Source organism: Brassica rapa, chromosome A08 (genome assembly GCF_000309985.2).
Source record: "Brassica rapa cultivar Chiifu-401-42 chromosome A08, CAAS_Brap_v3.01, whole genome shotgun sequence".
Classification (NCBI taxonomy): Eukaryota; Viridiplantae; Streptophyta; class Magnoliopsida; order Brassicales; family Brassicaceae; genus Brassica; species Brassica rapa.
Genome location: NC_024802.2, coordinates 1,730,314 through 1,752,387, shown reverse-complemented (window position 1 = coordinate 1,752,387; position 22,074 = coordinate 1,730,314). Strand labels below are relative to the sequence as shown.

Sequence of the window (22,074 nt, the reverse complement as noted above, 5' to 3'; positions counted from 1 at the left end):
AATATTGTAGCTACCTATCTCTCCAAAGCATCTTTTTGAAAAGAGGAAAAGAAACAAATTCGTCTTTGCAAAAGCTCTTTAGCTTTTTTCATCAACTCTTCGTTGGCTGTTGTAATAAACTATGAGTGTAAAAGAACATGTAACAAGGAGACATTTCTCAAACCATTTCCACACATCTTAACTGACATGTTTGTTTTTCTACCAACAAAATTACTCACGTGTCACTAGATCAAACATAAATAGACTATATATCATATTCTGATTAATGATCTAAATATTTGATTTGGCTCACAAAGATTAAGACTGGGATGTTGCATACTTTCATGTATGTTAATCTAAAATCTTACGTTCATTTCTTAATGTAGAGATCCAAGATAAAAGAGCAATTTCTATGCATGCATAATCCAATTCGTTTGAAGAAAAATTAGTGGATATGGGAATTTTGTCAAAGAGACTTAAAATAGACGAAAATAAATGCAGTGAAGAGTCATTTTCGTTGAGGAGAGACTTGCCTAACTATTCAAAAGCAGCATTATGAGACTCGATAGCTACTTTTCTGTTGCCTTTTGTAGCTACTACATTGATATAATGGCTGACTCTGTTTTCCTCGACATGTTAGAATCACTCATCAAAGGATTAGTGATATTTTTTGATTTAAGATGAGGTCATGCTTATCTCATATGAACACTTAATTTGCAATCAAAACGCTTATCTAAGAGAAAAAAATAATAAGCCTGACAGGCTTACTCTAATGCAATATGGTCAAATGATAACTAACTTGTCAAGGTGCTTAGATTCAAAATTATAAATTTACTTCAGTAAACGTTTTCTAACTTCAATACATACTCATCTGAATGTTGAAGATTTTTCTAAAATCTGTAAAATTAAATTGGTTAATTATTGAGCTCTTATAAATAAAAAGAAAACAGAATGTCATTGACTGACTACTCAAGGATTCAAAAAGGTAATATAGAAAACGGTCAATTACCCTATTTAAACTGATCAATCAGTGTCATTATTTATGTTTTAACCATTAAGAAGGAAAATATCTTATCTTAATTAGCGCTTTTTAATTCCGTTTAATTTTGTTGGGTAAAAAAATTCCATTTAATTTTAAAAATGGAATTTAAAAGGGAAATGATTAATTACGGGAATTAAAAATAAATGCGATGACCTATCACATTGCTACAAATACAATTCACAATGTGATCAAAGTGAATTCTGTTATTCTTAAAAAAAAACTTTCTGAATCGTCACATCACAGGTTACAAGAAAGAGAGTACTTTTTGGTTCTTCAAGTTCCATATTGAGATGGGACGAGCAACGAGATGGTTTAAGAGATTGTTTAGCACCAAGAAGAGCCTTGATTCGGATTCAGAGAAAGAACAGAACAAACAAGCAATTGCTGTTGCTACCACAACAGCTACAACTGCAGAAGCAGCGGTTTCGGCAGCTAAAGCGGCCGAGTCAGTGGTTACAGGAGATATCATCACGAGGGACGAGCGTTGGGCCGCTATGAAAATTCAAAAAGTCTTCAGGGGCTCTCTGGTAAATTTCTACATCTTCAAACGTTTATTTTTTTTTTTCTACAAAGATTTAAGTGTTGTTAAATGGGTAACGTCAGGAAAATTTTCGATTTGAATTTGTTGTTTTTATGGTTAGGCGAGGAAAGCGTTACGTGCACTGAAAGGTATAGTAAAGCTACAAGCTCTAGTGAGAGGATACTTGGTTAGGAAACGCGCTGCTGTGATGCTGCATAACATGCAAACTTTGGTTAGAGTCCAAACCGTTATGCGGTCTAAACGCAATCGCCGTCTCAACAAAGAGTACAACGACATGTTTCAACCACGACATTCCCTTGTAATTAATGAACCAATGTTATCAATTATGTTGCTTCTTGTTCTTTAAGCTAAAAGCAAGACTGAAGTGTGTTCTTTGTTTCTGATATTGAAAGGCTGAAGTAGCGGCCGGCGACGCATTGAAGAGGAGATCTAAGTCTAGAAAAAAGCACGATGTTGCTTCAATGTCTGAACATAAAGACGGCTTTGTTTACCAAAGGAATGATTTGGAGTTGAATCTACCCAAGGAGAAGTGGAAGTTTGCGAGGACGCCTAGATTATCATCTTCATTGCACAGCCACTCGGCTAATAATCGTTATTATGTTATGCAGTCTCCTGGTAAGAGTGTTTGTGGAAACGCTACGTGTGAGTATGGAATGAGTACTCCTGGCTACATGGAGAAAACGCAGTCGTTTAAGGCGAAGGTGCGTTCGCATAGCGCACCGCATCAGCGATCTGAGAGGATGCGGTTGTCGCTAGATGAGGTTATAGCGTCAAGGAGTAGCGTTAGCGGCGAGAGTTTGCAGCAGCAGCCGCGCTATTCTTGTTCCTAATCCGCTCTGATTTTTTATTATTGTTATTTTGGCTTTTCCTGATTTTTAAAACGCTTTCTTCTACCATGAATTATAAAAAAAAAAACCTTTTTTACTATTCTATTACAGTGATTCTAAATAGTACGTCAACACCTCTACAATCGATAATTTAACATGATATAATCCATGTGTAAAAGTTCTATTTGTACTACAAATCCTCTCTCGATCCCGGTTCTACTTGCCCAAGGACACCTTATATTAACAATACCCTCTCCACGTACGATCAGTCTCAACCGTGGATGCATTAGTCTACTCAATATCCTCTGGCCATATCAAGTCTCGAAGTCTAGAAAATAATCCATCTCTGTAGTATATAGCTGTTCTCGCCGTCGAAGTCAATTTCTCAGAGATATCGTTTTTGTTTTTGATAACTTCAATGGTATCGTTTTATAATTCTGATTCAACTTAACAGTCTGATGGTTTAACTGGATCCTACTCAAATGACATCTATTCCAAGTTAGATAAAAGAAACAATCAGGTTCAGAATCAAGACACATGAGGATAAGATACAAAAATGTATAATGACACTGAACCAGACCCATTTGGGCAGGTCGTAACAGCACAAAATGGTATCACAGAACCAGTTTTACCACTGAGGTTTTGTGGATGTAGTAAAAAATATGTATTGGAATACAAAAATCAATTTAATAAAAATAGTTAAAAATGGTTGGGTCTTCTTCATCCTGATCTTTATTTTACAAGTCTCAAAACATTTTTGATTTTTCTAGCAAATGTTTGCTGCTTCAACAAAACTTGCTGCTTACGGTGTCGTAGCTAGGAACAGACAAACACTGCCAAACAAAAGAACCAGACACAATATTAAGGACACACAAGATCACTGCCTCTTTTTTATACCTCTATAAGTGAAAAACAATATATTAAATGTATTAAGGAAAAGAGACAGATGTTCTCCGAAGCAACCCATTTTCAAAGGCTTTGAAATCATCTTGCTGGTGAATTCTGTAATTTCAACTGAAGTTCGTCTACTGCCTTCAAGAACTGCTCAACTGGTTTCCTGCAATAACTTTTTTTTGTAATATAAAAACACTTTCATGAGAAATCAGCCCTCGCCTCTCCCCAACGATGATGCAGCGCTGGATTGATTTAGATCCTTTCTCCCACCTCTGATCGAGATTCATCATCTCGCATCGTTTCCACCATCTCCTCCTTTCTCAATCCTTCCATCCGTAGGTTGGTTTTCTTTGACGGTAACTACAAAGTTCTATGTCAGATTCTGGGCCTAGCCCACACTTTTTGGAATGGTTTATGTAATTGGCCTTGCTCTAACACTGTCTCAAATGGGCCTATATCTTTTATTTATTTATTTATTCTATGCAATGAAAACCAGTTTACAAAAAAAAAACACTTTCATGACCAAGAAGAAAAAAACTATTGAGATTAAAGTGAAATCTTAAGATGTATAACATTAATTTGAATATAATTAAACCAATAACATTTAACCCAAGATTTTTGACTTTCCAAATAACCAATTACAGAAATAAGGGAATAGATGATATTGGTTTCAATATGAAAAAATAATACATAACATCTACAAATAATATAGAACATAAGGTTCATTTCATTACATACGCGATTTAATAAAATTGCGAAGCAAATTTCAAATAATATGAACATGATAACAAATTGATCGACAAATAGTATAGTCATTGATAGACAAATGGTATATAAATTAATAATTTGAAACAATATTATGATGGAAGGAAAGTATTTTATTATCAGTAAACAAATCGTATTAATTGTATTTGTAATTCTTGTCCAACGTTTGAACGAATCAAAAATTTCATATTACAAAAAATCATACAAAATGAAGAGAATCGAATATGAAAGCATAACAGATTGTTCTATTCACGAATATAGTATATTAACCTTATATAAATAGCTACACTAAAAAATTATACAATGCTATTATTTCTTTTCACTGAATATAGTATAATTGGCGAGTTCATCTTCTTCATTTCTTCCTATTTTCAAGACATGACACCACATATTCACCATCCAACCGTCATTAAATATTAAATTTATATATTATGATCCCTGTCAAAAATATTTCTGGCTCAGCGAGTGGTTACATCGACTTCTACCAAGATGAGAGAAGTTGAACTCTTGGCTTACATCAAAAATACCAAAAAGAGTTATGATAATATGGTTACAAGGCTGCGATGGGAAGCAATATGGTGAGAGAGCAGCTTTTAAAAAATATGTTGGTCCCTTGAAAACTGGGTTATCACTTCAAACTGGAGATATTTCTATTAGTGTAGGCAATTCTGATTCAGTAAGGGCTCTCTATGACAACAGTGCACCAGTTTTTGTGAGAATAAAATTGTTTTTTTTTTCAGAGTAAATTGTTGTTCATTACTTCTCGTGGGAAGATGTTTATGGACAATGTGAATTTGATTTATGTTATCTCTTTAGACCAGGAAACAAGATTAAGTTCTTGGTTCCTGATTCCGGCTTGTTCTAGGTTGCAGGGATTGTCACATGGCCGAGAAGAGATAGGGGAAGAAAATTGTTGCCTTAGAGCCATACGCTCTTGAACAAGGCTTTGCTTCTATCTCATCCTCTCCCCAGAAAAGGCAGGAGATATAAAGTTCCTTTGTCTCATCGCTCTTTGGTGTTAGAAAGTATGTGAGCAATTGGTTCCTTTCTTGTGTGTTTGGTTGTATGAAGAAAGCATTCTTATCCACTCTAATATATATTTGCAACGTGAGGTTTGGTTACAGCAGTTCCCCTAGATGATTCTAAAGCTACCTTAGAGATTCAAAGATGTTTGTTGCATGTCTAAGTATTTGATAATTTAAGAGATATGTTGCTTATTGACTCCAAAAGAGTCGAAGCTTGTTTCTCTTTTAGCAGAAAGCTATCGTTCTACGTAGGGGCAGATTCAAGATGAATTTTGATGTGGCACAAAACTATTTTCTTATAACCCAAAAGTTAGTATAGAATAGATGTAGTTGATTAAACTTAGCACTAGTTATTAATTACACTACAAATTTCATCTAAACTTTTGTTTGTATATAGCTGTTCTCGTCTTCTCTGTCAATTAATCGTTCATTTCCTATTATAATTCTGATTAAACAGAAGAGTCTGATGCTTTCAATTGATCTTCTTCAAATGAAATCTTTTAAAATCCAAGTTTGATAAAAGAAACCGTCTTATGTTCAGAATCAAGACAGAGGAGGATAAAGATAAAAAGGTACGATGGCGCTGAATCGTGCTCATTTGGAAATTCGGAACAGCATAAGAAATGTCACCACAAAACCAATTGTACCACCGTGGTTGTGCGAACGTAGTAAAAAATATATTTATTGGAATACAAAAATCCATTTAATAAAAACAATTAAAATTTGTTTGGGTCTTTTCTCCTCCTCCCAAAGAACTTTATTTTACAAGTCCCAAAACCTTTGTTGACTTTTTAGCAAATGTTTGCTGCTTCAACAAAACTTACTGCTTACGGTGTCGTAGCTCGGAACAGACAACACTGCCAAACAAAAGAACCAGCCACAATATTAAGGACACACAAGCTTATTGGTACCTCTATAAGTGAAAAAAATATTATATTAAAATGTATTAAAAAAAGAGATGGATGTTTATTACCATCTCCGAAGGAACCCATTGTCAAAGGCTTTGAAATTATCTTGCTGGTGAAATCTGTAATGTCTTTCAACGTAAGTTCGTCTACTGCCTTCAAGAACTGCTCAACTGGTTTCCTGCAATAATTTTTTTAATATAAAAACACTCATTCATGAGCAAGAAAAAAGGAACTATTGAGATTAAAGTGAAATTTAAAGTCCTTTTCAGTGTACCTCTCTCCGTATGTAAGTATCTGCCTGCCAATGTCTTCTGCTGCAATCATCTGCATAGGACGACACAACATTAACTCGTTATGATACTTAAATTGGTTTCATCTTTAGTGAGAGAGTGAGAATACCCGAGATTCCAAATTCATCAGAACTGCAGATTTCGTGGCTGTCTTGGCACGATCTAGATGCTTCTGGTTAACTGTCCAACCATATAAACAGAAGGGAAAACTTTCATACATGTAAAGGATTGTTTCGACTTTAAAAGTAAAAAAAGGATGAAACAAACTGCAAAACCTTTTCCTCCTGCTACATCTTTCAGTTCTTTAGCTGCTAATTCAATTGCTTTTGCAGCAAACTCAGGACTCTGCAATCAGGGGTGTAAATCATATCGTTATATTTACCAGAATACATATCAAGTAAAAACGTTATCAGCTAACACAAACTGGAGAAAGCATAATAACCAATTGAAGGAAAAGCATAGTAAAGATCATCAGGATTTTGCTGAACTCACCGAGCAACCATATATTCCAAACAGTCCGGTGTTGTCAAAGATGCTAGTGAATGCGGTGCATGACTGAACTTGCTGATATTCGTTCAGAATACGGAGATCTGTGAACAGACATAGAAACTTGTATCACTATTACTGATCCCTAAGCAGTGCTTGAGAATGTTTCATGATATATAATTCAATAAACGCAAAAACAGATAGCTCAACAACTGAAAAAAAGAAACACAAAATTTTGACTTACATAGCCATGAGTGCATTCCTTTTCCAGGGCCTCCAGCTGAGAATGAGCCACCTCCTCCCATAAGCATCTAATAGCAAATAGATTAAATTATATAGAATCTTCGCTAATAAATAAAATTTAATTGGTTGACCAAAAAGATAGAACTTAATTGAAACAAGCAAATATTAAACATTCAATTTAGATACCTGGAGAACAGAGGCGATGAGTGCTTCTTTCTCGTTCTTCCAGCCGGGAACCTCAAAGGCAAGCGCAAAGTGTGTAGCCTGCAATGACAGAAAAAGCTCGATAAGTATTGTGAAATGAAAACATCATCACAAATACATTTTTTCCAAAATCTGTCATGAATACCTCTCCACCACTATGTTGGCGAAAATCTCCACCAGTATACTGAGATTTTGGCTCAGCTTGGCGTGGTACGTTAGGAAGGTCGGAAGTTAATGGCTCAGCAACTTTCAAAAGATCTTCGTGCTCAACTCCACTTGCCGCCAGTACCATACGTGCAGCAGTGAAATTCTCCTGTAATTACCATATCAAATGAGTAAACAAAACAAAATGATGACACTAAGTAAAAGAATTGTAATCACAGAAATGTAGATGGTTCTCAAAAGCTGATGCGGCCTTACAGTCATAAACTCCTCCAAGAGTTCCCCATTCAATTTGTGCAAAGCAGACTCAGGTGCGTACAGCGGATTTGCCAATGCACCTGAATAACCAGCAGAGTGAACAGCCTCCATGAGGAATCCCATAGGGTTCTTCGCAAGTTCGGCTATCTCTACCTTCATCTTACGTAGCTGCAGAATCGACAGAAGAACCATAAACCAAGCAATTTTTCTCACCAGAGTTATCAAAATAAAAACAAAAGGAGGAAGAGAGTTACCTCTTCATTGACTTCCCAATCCAAGAAAGCAGGGTTCCTCACACTGTCAATAAGAACCTCAACCATTTCAGGGACATAGGTTTTAAGAGCATCAATAGTGTAACTCATCTGCTCCCTTGAAGCAGATGCAGAGGTGTTCCCTCCAATAGCTTCTATTTCCCTCACAAGACGCAGATGGCTCCTATTTGTCGTGCTCTTGAAAGCCATCCTTTCAAGCAAATGCGTCGCTCCATGGAAATAAGGAGCCTCATAGATAGAACCACAATCAACATACAACCCAACGGAAGCTGCCGGATTCTAACCACAATAAAGGAAAAACACAATCATCAATAACTTTTTCACGTCATTTCACGCATATTCATAGATTTCATTTTTCAAAAACAAAATCAAACATAAACTTTGGATAATAACTCTGCTCATGCCATTTCTCGCATTACAATAGATTCATCAGAAAAAAAATCAAATATAAACTTTGGATAATAACTCTGTTCAGGCCATTTCAATAGATTTGGTAGAACAAAATCAAACATAAACTTTGTAAAATAACTCTGTTCAGGTCATTATTCGCATCTTCATAGATCTATACTATTATTTGCGAAATAAGTTTTTAGAATCGAGCTCTCACGTTAAAAGTTAGAGTGGTTAATATCGTTTATACCCTTTAATGAATAAAATGTATAGCTAAATTAAAAAATAAAAACGAAATTTTAATTTATTTGATTAGATAATTGATTAAAATTAATAATAGTAAGAATTATCCAAAATTTGAAAATATAATTTTAAAAAGAGATAATTTATGTATATATTGTATTGTTATCTGAAAAAATCTTTTAGTAAAAAGTTAAAAACATGAATTATATAACTAAATATTAATCAAATAATTCTTAATTATATAATTAAAATAGAATATTGAATTAACCAAAATCTAAAAATATAATTAAAAAAAGATAATTTATATATATATATATTATATTGTAATCTGAAAAAGTATTTTAGTAAAAAGTTAAAAACATAAATTATATAATTAAATATTAATCAAATTAAATTTTTTACTAAAATTATGAATATAGTATACAAAGAACTTTTCAAAAATTATGAAATGTTTAAGCCCGCATCGCGGGCAAAACACCTAGTTTTACAGAATAAAGTTAGACATAAAACATAGGCTTTAGTACTTACGGGAGACATCTCAGAGGCGATTTTGAGCCCATTTGGAAGAGTGGTGATCTTGAGTTTGCTTGGCTCAACGCGGTCAGCAAGCGGTGGAGGAAGAGATACGCCCTGTAGTGGCATATCCAATGAAGTAAGGGAACCAGAGGATCCACCAGTCAACCATCCCAAGAAACCTTGAGAAGAAGAACTCGTAGCAACGGCACTTGAACTTGCATAACGCGCAGGTCCCAAACCTCGGCTAAGAGATCCCTATAAAACAAGAATATGATATCATCTCAATCAACGAATCAAAACCGTTAAAAGAAGAGATCAATCGTATCCAATCATCAATCAATCGCATATTCACAATCCGCAAAACTAAGAACAATGCCTATCATCGCCGGTAATCAATCAGAATCCAGATCTATAAGAGTGCAGTCCCTAATCGAACGTTCCAGAAGCTAAAATTAATGACGAAAGGATAGGAGCCGACCTTGAGAGCCCTGGCTCGTGAAGCTGCCGTGCGATACATGGCGAGTGTGGAAACTCTAAATCGGAGAAAATGAGTATCGCGTCGACGAAAGAGAAGCCGAGGATGACGAGTTTGCGAGTGGAGAGAGAGAGAGAGACGGAGAATAATCGCAGCTTAGTTTATTTTTTTTATAAATGTTTGTTATTCTGCTAACGTGCTCTGCGATTGTTTAACATACGCCCATTAATTGTAATAAATCTGACACAGTCGTAGTATGGATAAAAGCATGAGCCTGGACATTTATATGGGCTTGACCCAATATAACCCATGAACAAAAACGTCCTTTTTTTTTTCTTGGACATGCTACATATGATAATAATAACACTAGACCGCTCGGTATTCGTTCTTACATTTTGTTTTGTTTTTCATAACTATTGTTATATATTTTACATGGATCGTAATATAACTATTTGTATTTACAAGACCTGAACCAAATTGAGTAGTATGGTTATTTTGGTACAAATATCCGAATTCATTTCAGATACATTTGTTATTTAGATATTTTTAGATTCATATACATCAGAATCAAACTTATCCAGACTCAAAAAGACCCAACTCAAAACCTACACATAAATTTATAATATTCAAGCGGTGTTTAATTTCAAAAAAAAAAAACTATACCTGAAAAGAACAATTCGTACTTAAATAATAAATAGACAACCAATATTCATATCTAACTCATTTTATAAAATAATAAAAAGGACTCTTTTTATGTGATTAGCTAAATTAAGTGAAACAGAAGAATTTTTTATTAATAAAATAATTATATAGAGTGAAAAATTAAGTGACAATAAATGTGATATATTTTTATTATTTTGATTAAGTTATTATTTTATTCACAAAAACATGTCTCTGATTTAGTTATGTGTTATCTGAGTTTAGTAAAATGCACTTATATAAAGCCCACCATGCATTTATATATAATTGATTTAATAAAACAATAAATTCATGTTTTATATTTTATAACATACTAACTACATAGATAAAAAAACTACATAGACCAAAATTCTTTTTCTTTTAAATTTACTAAAATGTGTTTATCATCTATTTAAAAACTAATAACATATATTAAATATTATATATGATTTTAAGAACTAATAACACATAAAACCCCTAAGCATTAAATTCTAAACTCATATATTAAATTTTTTATTTATTTAAAATGCTATTTTGTGAAATTTTATCTATTTACTAAATCTATAACATAATACTGTTGTAAAACTATATTGTTATATATGTCATTATTTATTAGTACTAATTAAAAAGTAACGCCACATAAAAATAGTAAATTTATATATTATTATAAATAAAAAATAAATTTATTCTGTAAATATAATATTTTACGTATATTTTCATATAAGTGTTAGTCTAGTACAAAGCTACTACGCTAAATACATGATAACACACAATTGATAGTTCAAAAAACAAAATAAAATTAATCAATATAGATTATAAAATTACTATGCTTAGAAATGTCATATTATATATATACTTAGTTAATAGGATAAATGTTAAAATTATATATTACTATGTTATACAAAATAATATTTACTTATAAAAACACACACACACAAACATCCAAGCTCTAGTTAGCTCTTAAGTTTCACAACTCACAGACCAGGCCCTCCCATGATGCAACAAACCACAACTTTTAAAACTCACAAACACCAAGGGGTCTAAAGCAGAGTCTAGGCATTGAAAAAGATGTTCTCATAACGACCGTTTGGTCGGAGCCTTCCCTCCATACATCAACAACCCTTCCTCACGTTTCTCCCACGACACTCTCAGCCTCCAACATGAAAGCTCCACCGGTCAATGCCCCTGGGTCCATCTCAATCTTACCTACAACCGCTAAGGGAAACACGCTTCTCGCCCACGGATTTTCCACTTCTTCCCAATAAACCCATACAACACCCGAATATTCTCTTGCACCTCCACTACCACCGTTGGGCTTAGGCTTGCTTCGCTCCTCTTTCTCCGCAGAATTCGAGATGGATCAGAAAATTAACTTGTGAAGTTTTTAGGATTGAGATTGAATCAGCGATTTTCTTTTCCAATCCATTTTTTTCACTCATGAGGAAGAAGGAAGAAGATGACAACCTTCGAAGTGTTGTTTTTTGGTTTTTCTTAATTTTGGGCAGATTAGTTTTTTAAATTTTTAAAAGTTAAATTTTTAACTGCTTTCAACTGGTGAAGATGATGTCAACACCGACAAAATGGTCAGCATTCACTACTAGGGGTGGGCACTTCGGTTATTTTATCGGTTCGGTTCGAGTTCGGTTCGGTTTAGTTGGTTCGGTTCTAGAATTTTTCCAGCTGAAGTAAACCATAGTTAGTTTGGTTTGGATCGATTTCGGTTCAGTTATGTTCGGTTCGGTTTATATTCGGTTTGGCTTGTATTCGATTCGGTTCGGTTCGGTTTAATCGGATTTCTCTTAGTTTATTTATTGTACAAGAAATCATGTTTTAATACATACATGTATGGTTGTCATGAAATAATCGCGTTGGACATAATCAAAAATTAAGTATGTAAATTAAATTCAATTAATTAGACTTGGCTTAGGTTTTAATTTTAGGGTTTAAAAGTATAAGCTATTGAAAAAAATTAACATGGAAATTATGTGGGCTTAATGACGAATATTACAAAAGTTAGACGAAGTGTCATGGAAATCAAATTATATTACGATTTCCTTCGTGCAAAAGGAAATTACGTGGGCTTAATCTTAGGATTTTAATATCTTGATATTACTAATATTTTTAATTTAAATAACTATAAAAACACTTCGGTTTATCGGTTCGGTTCGGTTTAAACCGAACTGAATTGAACCGTTCGGGTTGGAAAAATCTCAACTGAAAGATTTGAAATGGACTTTGGTTTGGTTCGAATCGGTTTTGGTTCAGTCGGTTCGATTCGATCGATTCGGTTCGGTTTTTTTGCCCACCCCTATTCACTACACATATTGAGGAGTTTCTGCGATATAAGGAATTCTTTCTCAACTTTTCAATCCAACATATTCCAAAGGCGCAAAATACACTGGCGGACAGACTGACATGAGGTGCTAGGACTTCGCCATCTGCTATGGTTTATGTTGATTTCGTTCCCCCGAGGTGGCTCTCGGATCAGGGATCCTTCTAGTTTCTTAGCCTTTTGTTGTAAAAAAAAAAAAGTTAAATTTTTAAAACAGTTGTACTTTATTTGTACTTTATTTGTATTTTTGAATAGTGGCATATAAAGGACTGTATTCTTACAAATCTAATTCTTGATTTACACACATATATTATTTTAAACCCCATTTATATACTTATAGATTCGAGTTATTTCAGACATACCAAACACATGGAAAATGTAGACATTTTGTAGAACACACAAGCAACACCTAACTCTTAACACTTAAGTCTGACAAGTCACACACCAGATCCCTCCCACGATGAAGTTTGTAGCATGTGGCGGACCTGGAGTTGGAGCTAGAGCTGGACGTTGACCTCATCGTCCAGCCGGACCCGGAGCCGGACCGGGAGCCCGACCCGGAGCTGGACCTGGAGCCCGACCCGGAGCAGGACCCTGACCCGGAGCTGGACCAGGAGCAGGAGCCGGACCTGGAGCTGGAGCTGGACCCGGAGCTGGAGCAGGAGCCGGAGCTGGAGGCCAGCGTCCAGCTGGACCTGGAGCCGGAGATGGACGTGGAGCCGGAGCCGGAGCCGGAGCTGGAACTGGAGCTGGAATCGGAGTTGGAGCTGGAAGAGGGCCAAAGTTTGCACCAAGGGCATCAATGACATCACCAGACCGACCAGAAAACCCGACAAGCTTGAAATTATTTTCCTGGAACACAAATCTCCTGCCAACCACATTGCCAAAAGCAGGGGAGGTTCTTCCTATTGATGTTTGAAACCTAAGCGATGTAAGGAAGCCATCGATGGTTCCCTCCACTACTGTAATATGTTCATTAGGATGATCCACCACAAACTTCAACCAAAATATTTTTATAATAACTAAAATAAATCTCAATAAACACAAAGATATACAGTTACACATATATTTTATATCAACAATTAATACCTCCTGTGGAACCTCTTGCCTCCTCCCATGATCATGTGGCACCGTTCTTTGGCCTCTCGCATACTCAAACCTGAGAAAACTTACAAAGCTACCACCTCGTCCAACGAGTATTCTTCTTACACCGTCGAAAGCGCCATCGTCCCAAGCGCTCCCCCCGTTCCCACCTTGAGGGTTGAAGTGCCTAAGAGGAGGATTCGCAGCGAAGAAGTAAGGTCCAATGGCATCAAGAGCTTGACCAGAACGTCCGTGAAAACCTAGAAGCTTTCCACCATTTTTACCCTCGAGCGTGAATCTTGTCCCAAGTTGAAACCCCAAAAACGAATGACCGAGTATCGGAGAGGTCCTTCCACGGGAGGTTCTGAAGATTAACGACTGGATAAGCTCTGTTCCATATCTAAAAACACGCGAGAAACTTCCACCAACGGATGTGATATATTCACTCGGATAATCCACTGTGAACTGGATTTCATTTTCCATTAGAAACAACACATGCAGAAGGCAATAAAGGTATGACAAGAGCATATTGAAGAATAACAAAGAAAGGATCTATTACCTCTTGAATTCCCCCGCGATTCGTTCCATGTTCACGGGTTTCAAAATTTCCGGCACTATTTTCGTACTCAATCTTGATATAAGAAACACAGTCCCAGTCTCTTCCGACAATTATTCTTCTCACGCCATCGAAAACACCATCGTCAAATGGGCTGCCCATGGTACCACCCATCGCTCCCATTCTTTCAGACATTGTGCCCATCTTGTAACGAAAACCTGAATAAAACATTGTGCCCATCTTTCAAAAACACACTAACAAACATTGTTCATGTTCAAAACATTGTTTCTCAGGTTCCATCGTTGGTAATAATTTTACAGGACAATGTCTATATGTCTTTATTAGTCTTTGACATGATTGTACATGCATACTTCTTTAATCTTAGAGCACGTCCACTACAAAATTCGTAATTCTTATGTTGTGTATCTCACGAAAACTAAAAAAAATTATTATATTTAAATGAATTAAATTTCTAAATTTTGAAGTATTTTATTAGAATCTCAACATTTAAAAACCTCATCGTTTAGTATAACTATTTTTCTTCGTTATTGTGGGATACTCAACTAAGAATTTTTCCGACGAAAGTGCTCTTACATACTTAAAAACAGGAAAACTATGAGGAACATCTACTAACATATATATAGAGAGAGAGACATATATGTAGAGAGAGACCTGCCTCTAGAGGATTGTGTTATTCTTGTAGAAGCAGGAAAACTATGAGGAACTTCTACTAACATAGAGAGAGAGACATATATATATATATAGAGAACTGACTCTTGAGGGATGTGTTACTCTTAGGTTAAGAGGTGTGAGTGATATGGGATTATGAGTACTTGAGTAGTGCTGTTCCTTTTTTTTTGTCATTTTTCACACGTTACGCAGATATCATCGACCATACATCTCAGATTTATCCTTTTAATCATGTTCTGCTTTTTAATATTTCTTTATCTTCGTTATCATCTAAGTCTGTTTTGCACGTATGAAAATTTTCTGATTTAGGAGGTAATTGGTTGGATTGTATTAAGTGACTTTAGCTTTAGTTTTCATTTATAACTTTAAATACTATCGATCATACTTTATCTTGGTTTTAAAGCTACAACCAAAAAACTAAAACTACAGCAAAAACACACAAAAATAGTTGTAAAAATCTTATTTTTTAAAGCTTCATTTTTTTAGCTGTAGAAAATTTTAAACCTACATCCTTTAAAGCTAAATCAAAAATCCTACAGACTAAATTATAAAATATTTTTTTTACAGTTACAGCCCAACCAATTATCCTCTACAGATTGAAAAAAACTGGTTTTATTTTCCTTCAAATTCATAATTTATTTCAATATGGTATTTAGAAAGCTCATTAATTGTTTGTATTTAATAATCACCATAACAATTTTATTACTTTAAATCAGATTAATTAAACGTTTATAATTTATAAATTATTATTAATTGTTTGTAGTGCTTTTAAAAGTGCGGAGAACTGTATGCATAAGTACATTGTTGACCGAACTTGAGACTGACCTAGGGTATATAGGTTGCATACTTGCATGTAATACAGGTTGATCATGCAAGACAGCAAAATAATGTTTCTTGTTTTATTTTGTGTCCATTAGTCGACGTCGCTTTTTGTTTATTTTATCAATACTATTAAAAGGGAAGGAGTTTTAATAAATCTATCTATGAAAGTTGTTTGGACTTTTTGGTTACACTTATTTTTTTGGTCCTACAATTAATCACTCTAATTATACATAATTAATAACTTTAACTACCTATGAAAAATTGTGATGTTCTTGAGATAATAATTGTATTACCATAAAAATTAACAAACATCCCTAATTTCGTGGGATCACAATCATTGTGATATGTGTGGGATATTAATATCACTAAGATCACAATCATATTAAAGCTAAAATAATATTTCATATTTTATACATGTACTAATAATATCATTAAACATTGTATCATGACATCTTATATAGTTTCAAATATTTACAAAATTAAATTTGATAAATCGCAAATCATATGTTTAAATAAAATTATATTTATATTATGTTAACTTAATTTTTATAGAATTTATTATAATAAAAAAAATTATTAATAAAGTTTAAAAACTATGAGAAATCTTACAAATATGTTCTATTGAATTAGTTAAAAAAATCTATCAAATAAATCTTAAACCATATCAATTTAACAAATGCAAAACTTATAAAATACACAAAAAATATAATGAGAAAATAGGTTTGGGTACTCAAGTATTCGGATCGGTTCCTTTCTATCTTTGTTATTTGGATTCTAAATATTTGGACCCAAATAGATATTTGATTTTTTTTTATTTAAGTTTAGATGGGTTCTTTCATGTTCAGATCAGTTTGGAATCATAATTCAAATACATATAAAATACATGTAATATTTGAGTATGTAGCATGGATAGGTCGGTTCATATATTTAAGTTTTGACAAAGATCAGAAGTACCTGAAAACCTGATTACACTTGAACTTTGTTTCTCTTATATAAACATGATTCATTTGTTTTCATTTTAGATATTTAATACGGTTTGTATGAATAAATAAAAAATTATTTACAAATCTATAATTTAGTGAAAAATAAATTATTTCATTATAAAAAACACTGCATTTGTAAAACTGTAATAACTAAATAAAAATTTAATGGATAAAATATTATAAAAATTATATAGATAGAAACAATTATGGAATATATATCACATAATTATTTGTAAAGAATAACAATACGAAATTTTAGATATTTGATACAGATTTATTGAATCTATCGGTTTGACTATGTTGCATCTGTGTGTCTTAAATCTCTGTGCACCAGTAAAAGCTCAACATTCGTGGATCGGACGATTTGGAAAATTTACTTTTTCTATATAAGTATGTATTCCTAAAGGATAAAAGGAAATCAGATTTTGAGGCTGCTATAAATATGAGTCTAAGAGTTTGTAAAATTATTCATTCATACAATAATAAGAAACCCTAAACGGGTATTTGCCTCAATACGTTTTGTTCTCTACTGTCTTCTTAATTAATTCGTGGCTGTTCACAACAGACTATATGTCTGGATTGGATATGAAAATACTATTTAAAATTCTAACATTATAATAGAGAAATTTTAAAATCATTTATTCCTAATAAAAAGTTATAAATTTATTCAAATTTTCTCAAACGGACAACAAAAAATATCCGCGCTTCTCAAGCGCGGGTCAAAATCTAGTATCACGTTAAAATACAAAGATGACCGGTTGAGTTCTCATCACCGCAAACTGTTCTAGTATCAGAACTTCTTTAATTTTGGTTCAGTTATCACTATTTATTTTATTAGAATAGATGATGTTTTTCATGTGTGATTTTTTTATTTGAACCATCATTTATTAATTTTATTAAAAGTAATAGCAGATAGAATTTTTGAACTACTTTAATCATAATATCTTTTGATATCTTTTATTTTAAATATAAAATATATATTTTAAAAAATCTAACAAACCTGTTTGAAAAGATTTTAACAAGATCTTAATTTTCAAAATTATATATAAATATTTTCACTAATTTCGTAATTAGTTTTGAAATATTATTATACATTAATATATTCAATTATCGTTTATAAAATAAAAAAAATTATATCCTATTTTTTATCTATTATATAACCATACTCAATTGTATTAAAAATATATTATATTGACCTAAATATGGTAAGATTATATTTAATTAATAAATTTATATATAACTTATTTTCATAACTATAAATTTTTATGTTCAAATACATAATATGTTGGTAAGATGGGTTAACATTAACAAACTATATAATACATATATAAAAAAAAAATTCAAAAAAAAAATACATATATAAAAATTAGCAGACATTTCATTAAAGCTAATGATATAAATATTTGTAATTACTTTAATTATGATATATTTTCATTTTTAATATATATATATATATATATATATATATATATATATATACTTAAAAAGTATTCTAACAAATGTTGATAAGTACATTAACGATATTTTAATTTTCAAAAAGTTTATGTAAATATTTTCACTAATTTTGTAATTAGCAATGAACGATTATTATGCATTAATATATTCAATTATCGTTTATAAAATGAAAAAAAATCTATCCTATTTTATATGTTTTATAATCATAATCAATCATGTTAAAATAAAATTATTATATTGAACTAAAAATGATAAATTTATATTAAATTCATAAATTTTACTTTTCATAAATAAAAAATATTCATGTTAAGAATGTAATACGATGACATAACGACTTAACATTAACAAACTATATAATACATGTATAAAATAAAGATTTTCTATATACAATAATATATTATCTAAAATGAATAAAAGTAAAAAAATATTGCTAAAAGAAAATCCAGCTTTGAAAGGCGGGTCAAAATTTAGCATAAATTAAATAAAAATTAATTTTTAAATATGTTATTTCATTCATATATTAATTTGTTTAATAACTAAATGCAAATACAATAAGACAAGTATATAATAAGAAGCAACAAATACATATGACAGTTTTAAACAATTGATTAACTACAACATGTAAACTATAAAATTATAAAATTATTGTATCTGAAATAATTATATTAACATTTAAATATATGATTAAATCTGAAAACAAACACCCGTGCATTTGAATGGGTCGAGATCTAGTATATATACCCTTAAGCGGCATCAACGATCTCCAACTATATTTTCTTATTTTGGGATTGACTTAATCTACCACTAATACTCTGAAATAATTTCTTAATTATGTTTTACTATAAATAAATTTCATAATGTAATAAATTTTCAAATACTATGTAATTTTCTCGATATTTTAAATATTTTTACCATACATGATACATTTTATATGTGTTTGTATTTATTGCAAAAATGATTAATCTATCTGCATAATATTTAAATTTTATTTGGAATGAACAAAGTTTTACATATAATGTATAACTGTTACATATTTACTGGGTGTACAAACATACATGAAAACTTAAATTAATATTTAAATTTTATTTGTAATGAAAAAAGTTTTACATATAATGTATAACTGTTACATTTTTACTGGGTGTACAAACATACTTGAAAACTTAAATTAATATTTTAAATATGTATGTGAAGGTATAATATTTAGATATAAAGTTAAACTACAATTAATATTTTACTGAATTGTTTCTTATTGTCAACTACTTTTCTTGGATGATAAAATTGGCAATAAATATTATGAAATCACTCATAATATTTTAAATTTTATATAAATTTAATCAAAATTTTCTTATATAAATTTTATTATTGAGAAAATAATATAATCAAATTCGAGCATAATATTTATCTTATACTCGGTATAATTAATTATATTAAAGAGTAGTTAGTCTTGTATGATTGTATAATTTCTGTAATATATAAAATTTTAATATTTTTTTAAAAAAGATAAAAGTTAATATATACTAAACAAATCTCTATAATATTATTTGTGAAGTCACTTTCCTATGTGTCGCGCTTACGTTAATTCTTACGACGGTTAATTACCGAAGTATCCTTAGTGAATTAAAATTTTTACATTAAAATACTTTTATTGATTTTTTTATATAGTTTCCTTTTAAAAAACTTCCAAATAACATATAAAAAGGAAATATTTATAAAGTTAAAAACATGAATTTAAAAGCGAAAATATATTATATATAATACGATTTCATTAAAAAGGAAAGTTCACAAAATAGTAATACTACATTTAAAAAATATTTTTAAATAACATAAATATACTTTTGAAGTAATAAAATACTTTTTTTGTTCAAAAAATTACATTCTTTATATCTATTTTTTTTCTTAGATGAAAAAAATATTTTTGTATATTATGTGATTTCAAACAACAAGTTTACATAGATAATCTTGATATTAGAAAAAATAATATTTTTTATTTTAAAACATAATTTTAAACAATACAAAAAAAAATTTGTTTTCTTAATATTTAGATTGATCTTTTATTTTATGTTCTTATGTTGGTGAAACTTAATATAACCGTAATCAAAATACCCAAGCAAACCTCAATTCTCATTTTAAATTTATTTAAAATAAATTTCATGTTGTCATTCAATAAATCTAAGGCAAAAAAATATTTAGAATTTATCAAATATTTTAATTATTATAAATATTGATATGTGTTCAATGATCTTTCAAAAATTTATCAGTTACTTATGTAATTTCATGTTGATCATCGCTTTATTTTCTAATACTTTTAAATATCAACATATAATTTGATAAATAATATGGAAATACATGCACATTCAAGAGATCAATAAAACTAATTTGATTTGACTTAATTATAAGAAATAATAAGTACATGTCAGTCTGAATTTGAAAGAATATATGTAACTGAATATACACACAACATGAGTGACTCGATCCAACTTATATCTAAAATCATAGATTTAACTAAAATAAGAATATATAATTTTTAGTAATAATTTATTTATTTATTTTATAAATATCGACTGATCAAACTAATATTTAAAATCATAGATTTAACTACAATGAGAATATATAATTTTATAATAATAATAATTTATTTATTTATTTTATAAATATAAATATAGGATGACTCAAACTATATTAATAAACTAAAATAAAATATTAACCAACTCTTACAAATTAGTTCTTTTGTAAAATTTATATATATATACATGAGACTTCAGAGTGTTATCGTTATATTAATTTATGTAATTTGGAATCAAATACTTTCATTTATTTTTTATTTCAATCTAAGTATAGTATATTTTAAGTTATACATAATCTTATTAAAATAAATTTACATATATAAAACAACGACCAATCTAATTGCAAATAAGAAAATTAATCAAAAATTTAATATATTTAAAATAAAAAAACATTATAGTTGAATTCAGATAAATAGATGCAATCCAATATGACATCTCAAAAATCATGTCTAATTAAAATAATATAATATTATTAATATAAATTACAAATTAATTTAAAATTAAAAATAAATATCAATAAATTATTGTATTTTATTTATTGTATAAATATTTATATCCGTGCATGAGCATAGGAAAATCACCTAGTAATGTTTGTGAAAAAAGTTTTTCAGTGGTATAATTGGATGTCAAAGACATTTGTGTTGCAGTTTTACATAAAGATTTGTAAGACTTTTTGAAAGTTATTACATAACTTAAAAAATTGTTTTCGTCTGCTTGCCAATAAATTTTGGACATAGTTTAAATACCATATTCATTGTAATCTTCTTATAACTTTTATTAGTTTTTAATTTTTTTTGGTTTGTTGATTCCATGTAGTATACTATCATTTATAAATGAATATTGACCATTCTTCCTATTGTTTTGTAAGTTGTCGTTCATATTATCATTTATTGTCAGTGTTTAATATAAGTTTATTTGAAATTAAACTAATTTATTAGACATGAGCCTTTAGATTCATTATTTTTGTTTATTTATGTTATAAACATTTTTCTCTAAATAGCTTTTTTCAACCAAACTCATATGAGATAACTTTAATATATGTACTATATGGAACTTATCGGTGAACGAATTATATATTATAAGAAATTATCATGTAGTTTTATTTATTTTTAATGACACATCTTCCATTCTTTTTACTGTTTTGTAGGTTGTCATTCATAATATAATTTTACTGTTGGTTATACATATAAATTTATTTGAAATTCAACTAATTTATGAGACGTAATACTTACGACCCTTTATTTTTTCATCTTTTTATAAATATTGTTATCACATATCGTTTTCAACCATTTTTGTTTGAGATCATTTTAATTTTATGTATTATATGGAACCTATAATTTTATCGGTGATATATATTTATGAGAAGTCATCATGTTGGTTTATTTTATTGT

The 22,074-nt window shown here is 30.6% G+C and overlaps 2 protein-coding genes and 1 non-coding gene across 6 annotated transcripts; 1 reads left to right on the top strand and 2 right to left on the bottom strand.

Annotated features, from left to right (window-relative positions):
- The first annotated feature begins 176 nt into the window (after positions 1-176).
- On the top strand, positions 177-5,171 carry LOC103832821. Its single transcript, XR_004449932.1, has 3 exons — positions 177-1,548; positions 1,663-1,930; positions 1,962-5,171. It is a non-coding gene; the product is annotated as an uncharacterized LOC103832821 (transcript).
- A 461-nt stretch (positions 5,172-5,632) lies between these two features.
- On the bottom strand, positions 5,633-9,755 carry LOC103832819 (probable mitochondrial-processing peptidase subunit alpha-1, mitochondrial). Its single transcript, XM_009108911.3, has 13 exons — positions 9,524-9,755; positions 9,058-9,300; positions 7,879-8,175; positions 7,625-7,792; positions 7,350-7,517; positions 7,187-7,264; positions 7,002-7,068; positions 6,764-6,861; positions 6,547-6,616; positions 6,381-6,451; positions 6,256-6,305; positions 6,047-6,159; positions 5,633-5,930 (listed from the first exon to the last, which is right to left on the bottom strand). Exons 1-13 carry the CDS (start codon positions 9,560-9,562, stop codon positions 5,884-5,886), a joined length of 1,509 nt encoding a protein of 502 aa, XP_009107159.1. The 5' UTR covers positions 9,563-9,755; the 3' UTR covers positions 5,633-5,883.
- A 3,081-nt stretch (positions 9,756-12,836) lies between these two features.
- Positions 12,837-14,977, bottom strand: LOC103832817 (myrosinase-binding protein 2). 4 transcript variants are annotated; one of them, XM_033276510.1, is made up of 4 exons: positions 14,733-14,866; positions 14,173-14,387; positions 13,620-14,078; positions 12,837-13,526 (listed from the first exon to the last, which is right to left on the bottom strand). In XM_033276510.1, exons 1-4 carry the CDS (start codon positions 14,803-14,805, stop codon positions 13,047-13,049), a joined length of 1,227 nt encoding a protein of 408 aa, XP_033132401.1. In that variant the 5' UTR covers positions 14,806-14,866; the 3' UTR covers positions 12,837-13,046. The 4 variants fall into 4 exon arrangements, with proteins under 4 accessions (XP_033132401.1, XP_018509249.1, XP_018509248.1 ...); XM_018653733.2 differs by having other exon boundaries at positions 12,837-14,078; positions 14,842-14,977; XM_018653732.2 differs by having other exon boundaries at positions 12,837-14,078; positions 14,846-14,975.
- Positions 14,978-22,074: the final 7,097 nt, after the last annotated feature.

Coding starts and splice junctions, on each gene's coding strand:
- LOC103832819 (XM_009108911.3), bottom strand. CDS start 9,562: ATGTATCGCACGGCAGCTTCACGAGCCAGGGCTCTCAAG. Junction 8,176..9,057: donor TCGCCTCTGAGATGTCTCCC/GTAAGTACTAAA, acceptor TATTGTGGTTAG/AATCCGGCAGCTTCCGTTGG. Junction 5,931..6,046: donor AATGGGTTCCTTCGGAGATG/GTAATAAACATC, acceptor TTTGTTTGGCAG/TGTTGTCTGTTCCGAGCTAC.
- LOC103832817 (XM_033276509.1), bottom strand. CDS start 14,805: ATGTTAGTAGATGTTCCTCATAGTTTTCCTGTTTTTAAGTATGTAAGA. Junction 14,388..14,732: donor TTCGTCGGAAAAATTCTTAG/TTGAGTATCCCA, acceptor TGTTTTATTCAG/GTTTTCGTTACAAGATGGGC. Junction 14,079..14,172: donor ATCGCGGGGGAATTCAAGAG/GTAATAGATCCT, acceptor AATGAAATCCAG/TTCACAGTGGATTATCCGAG.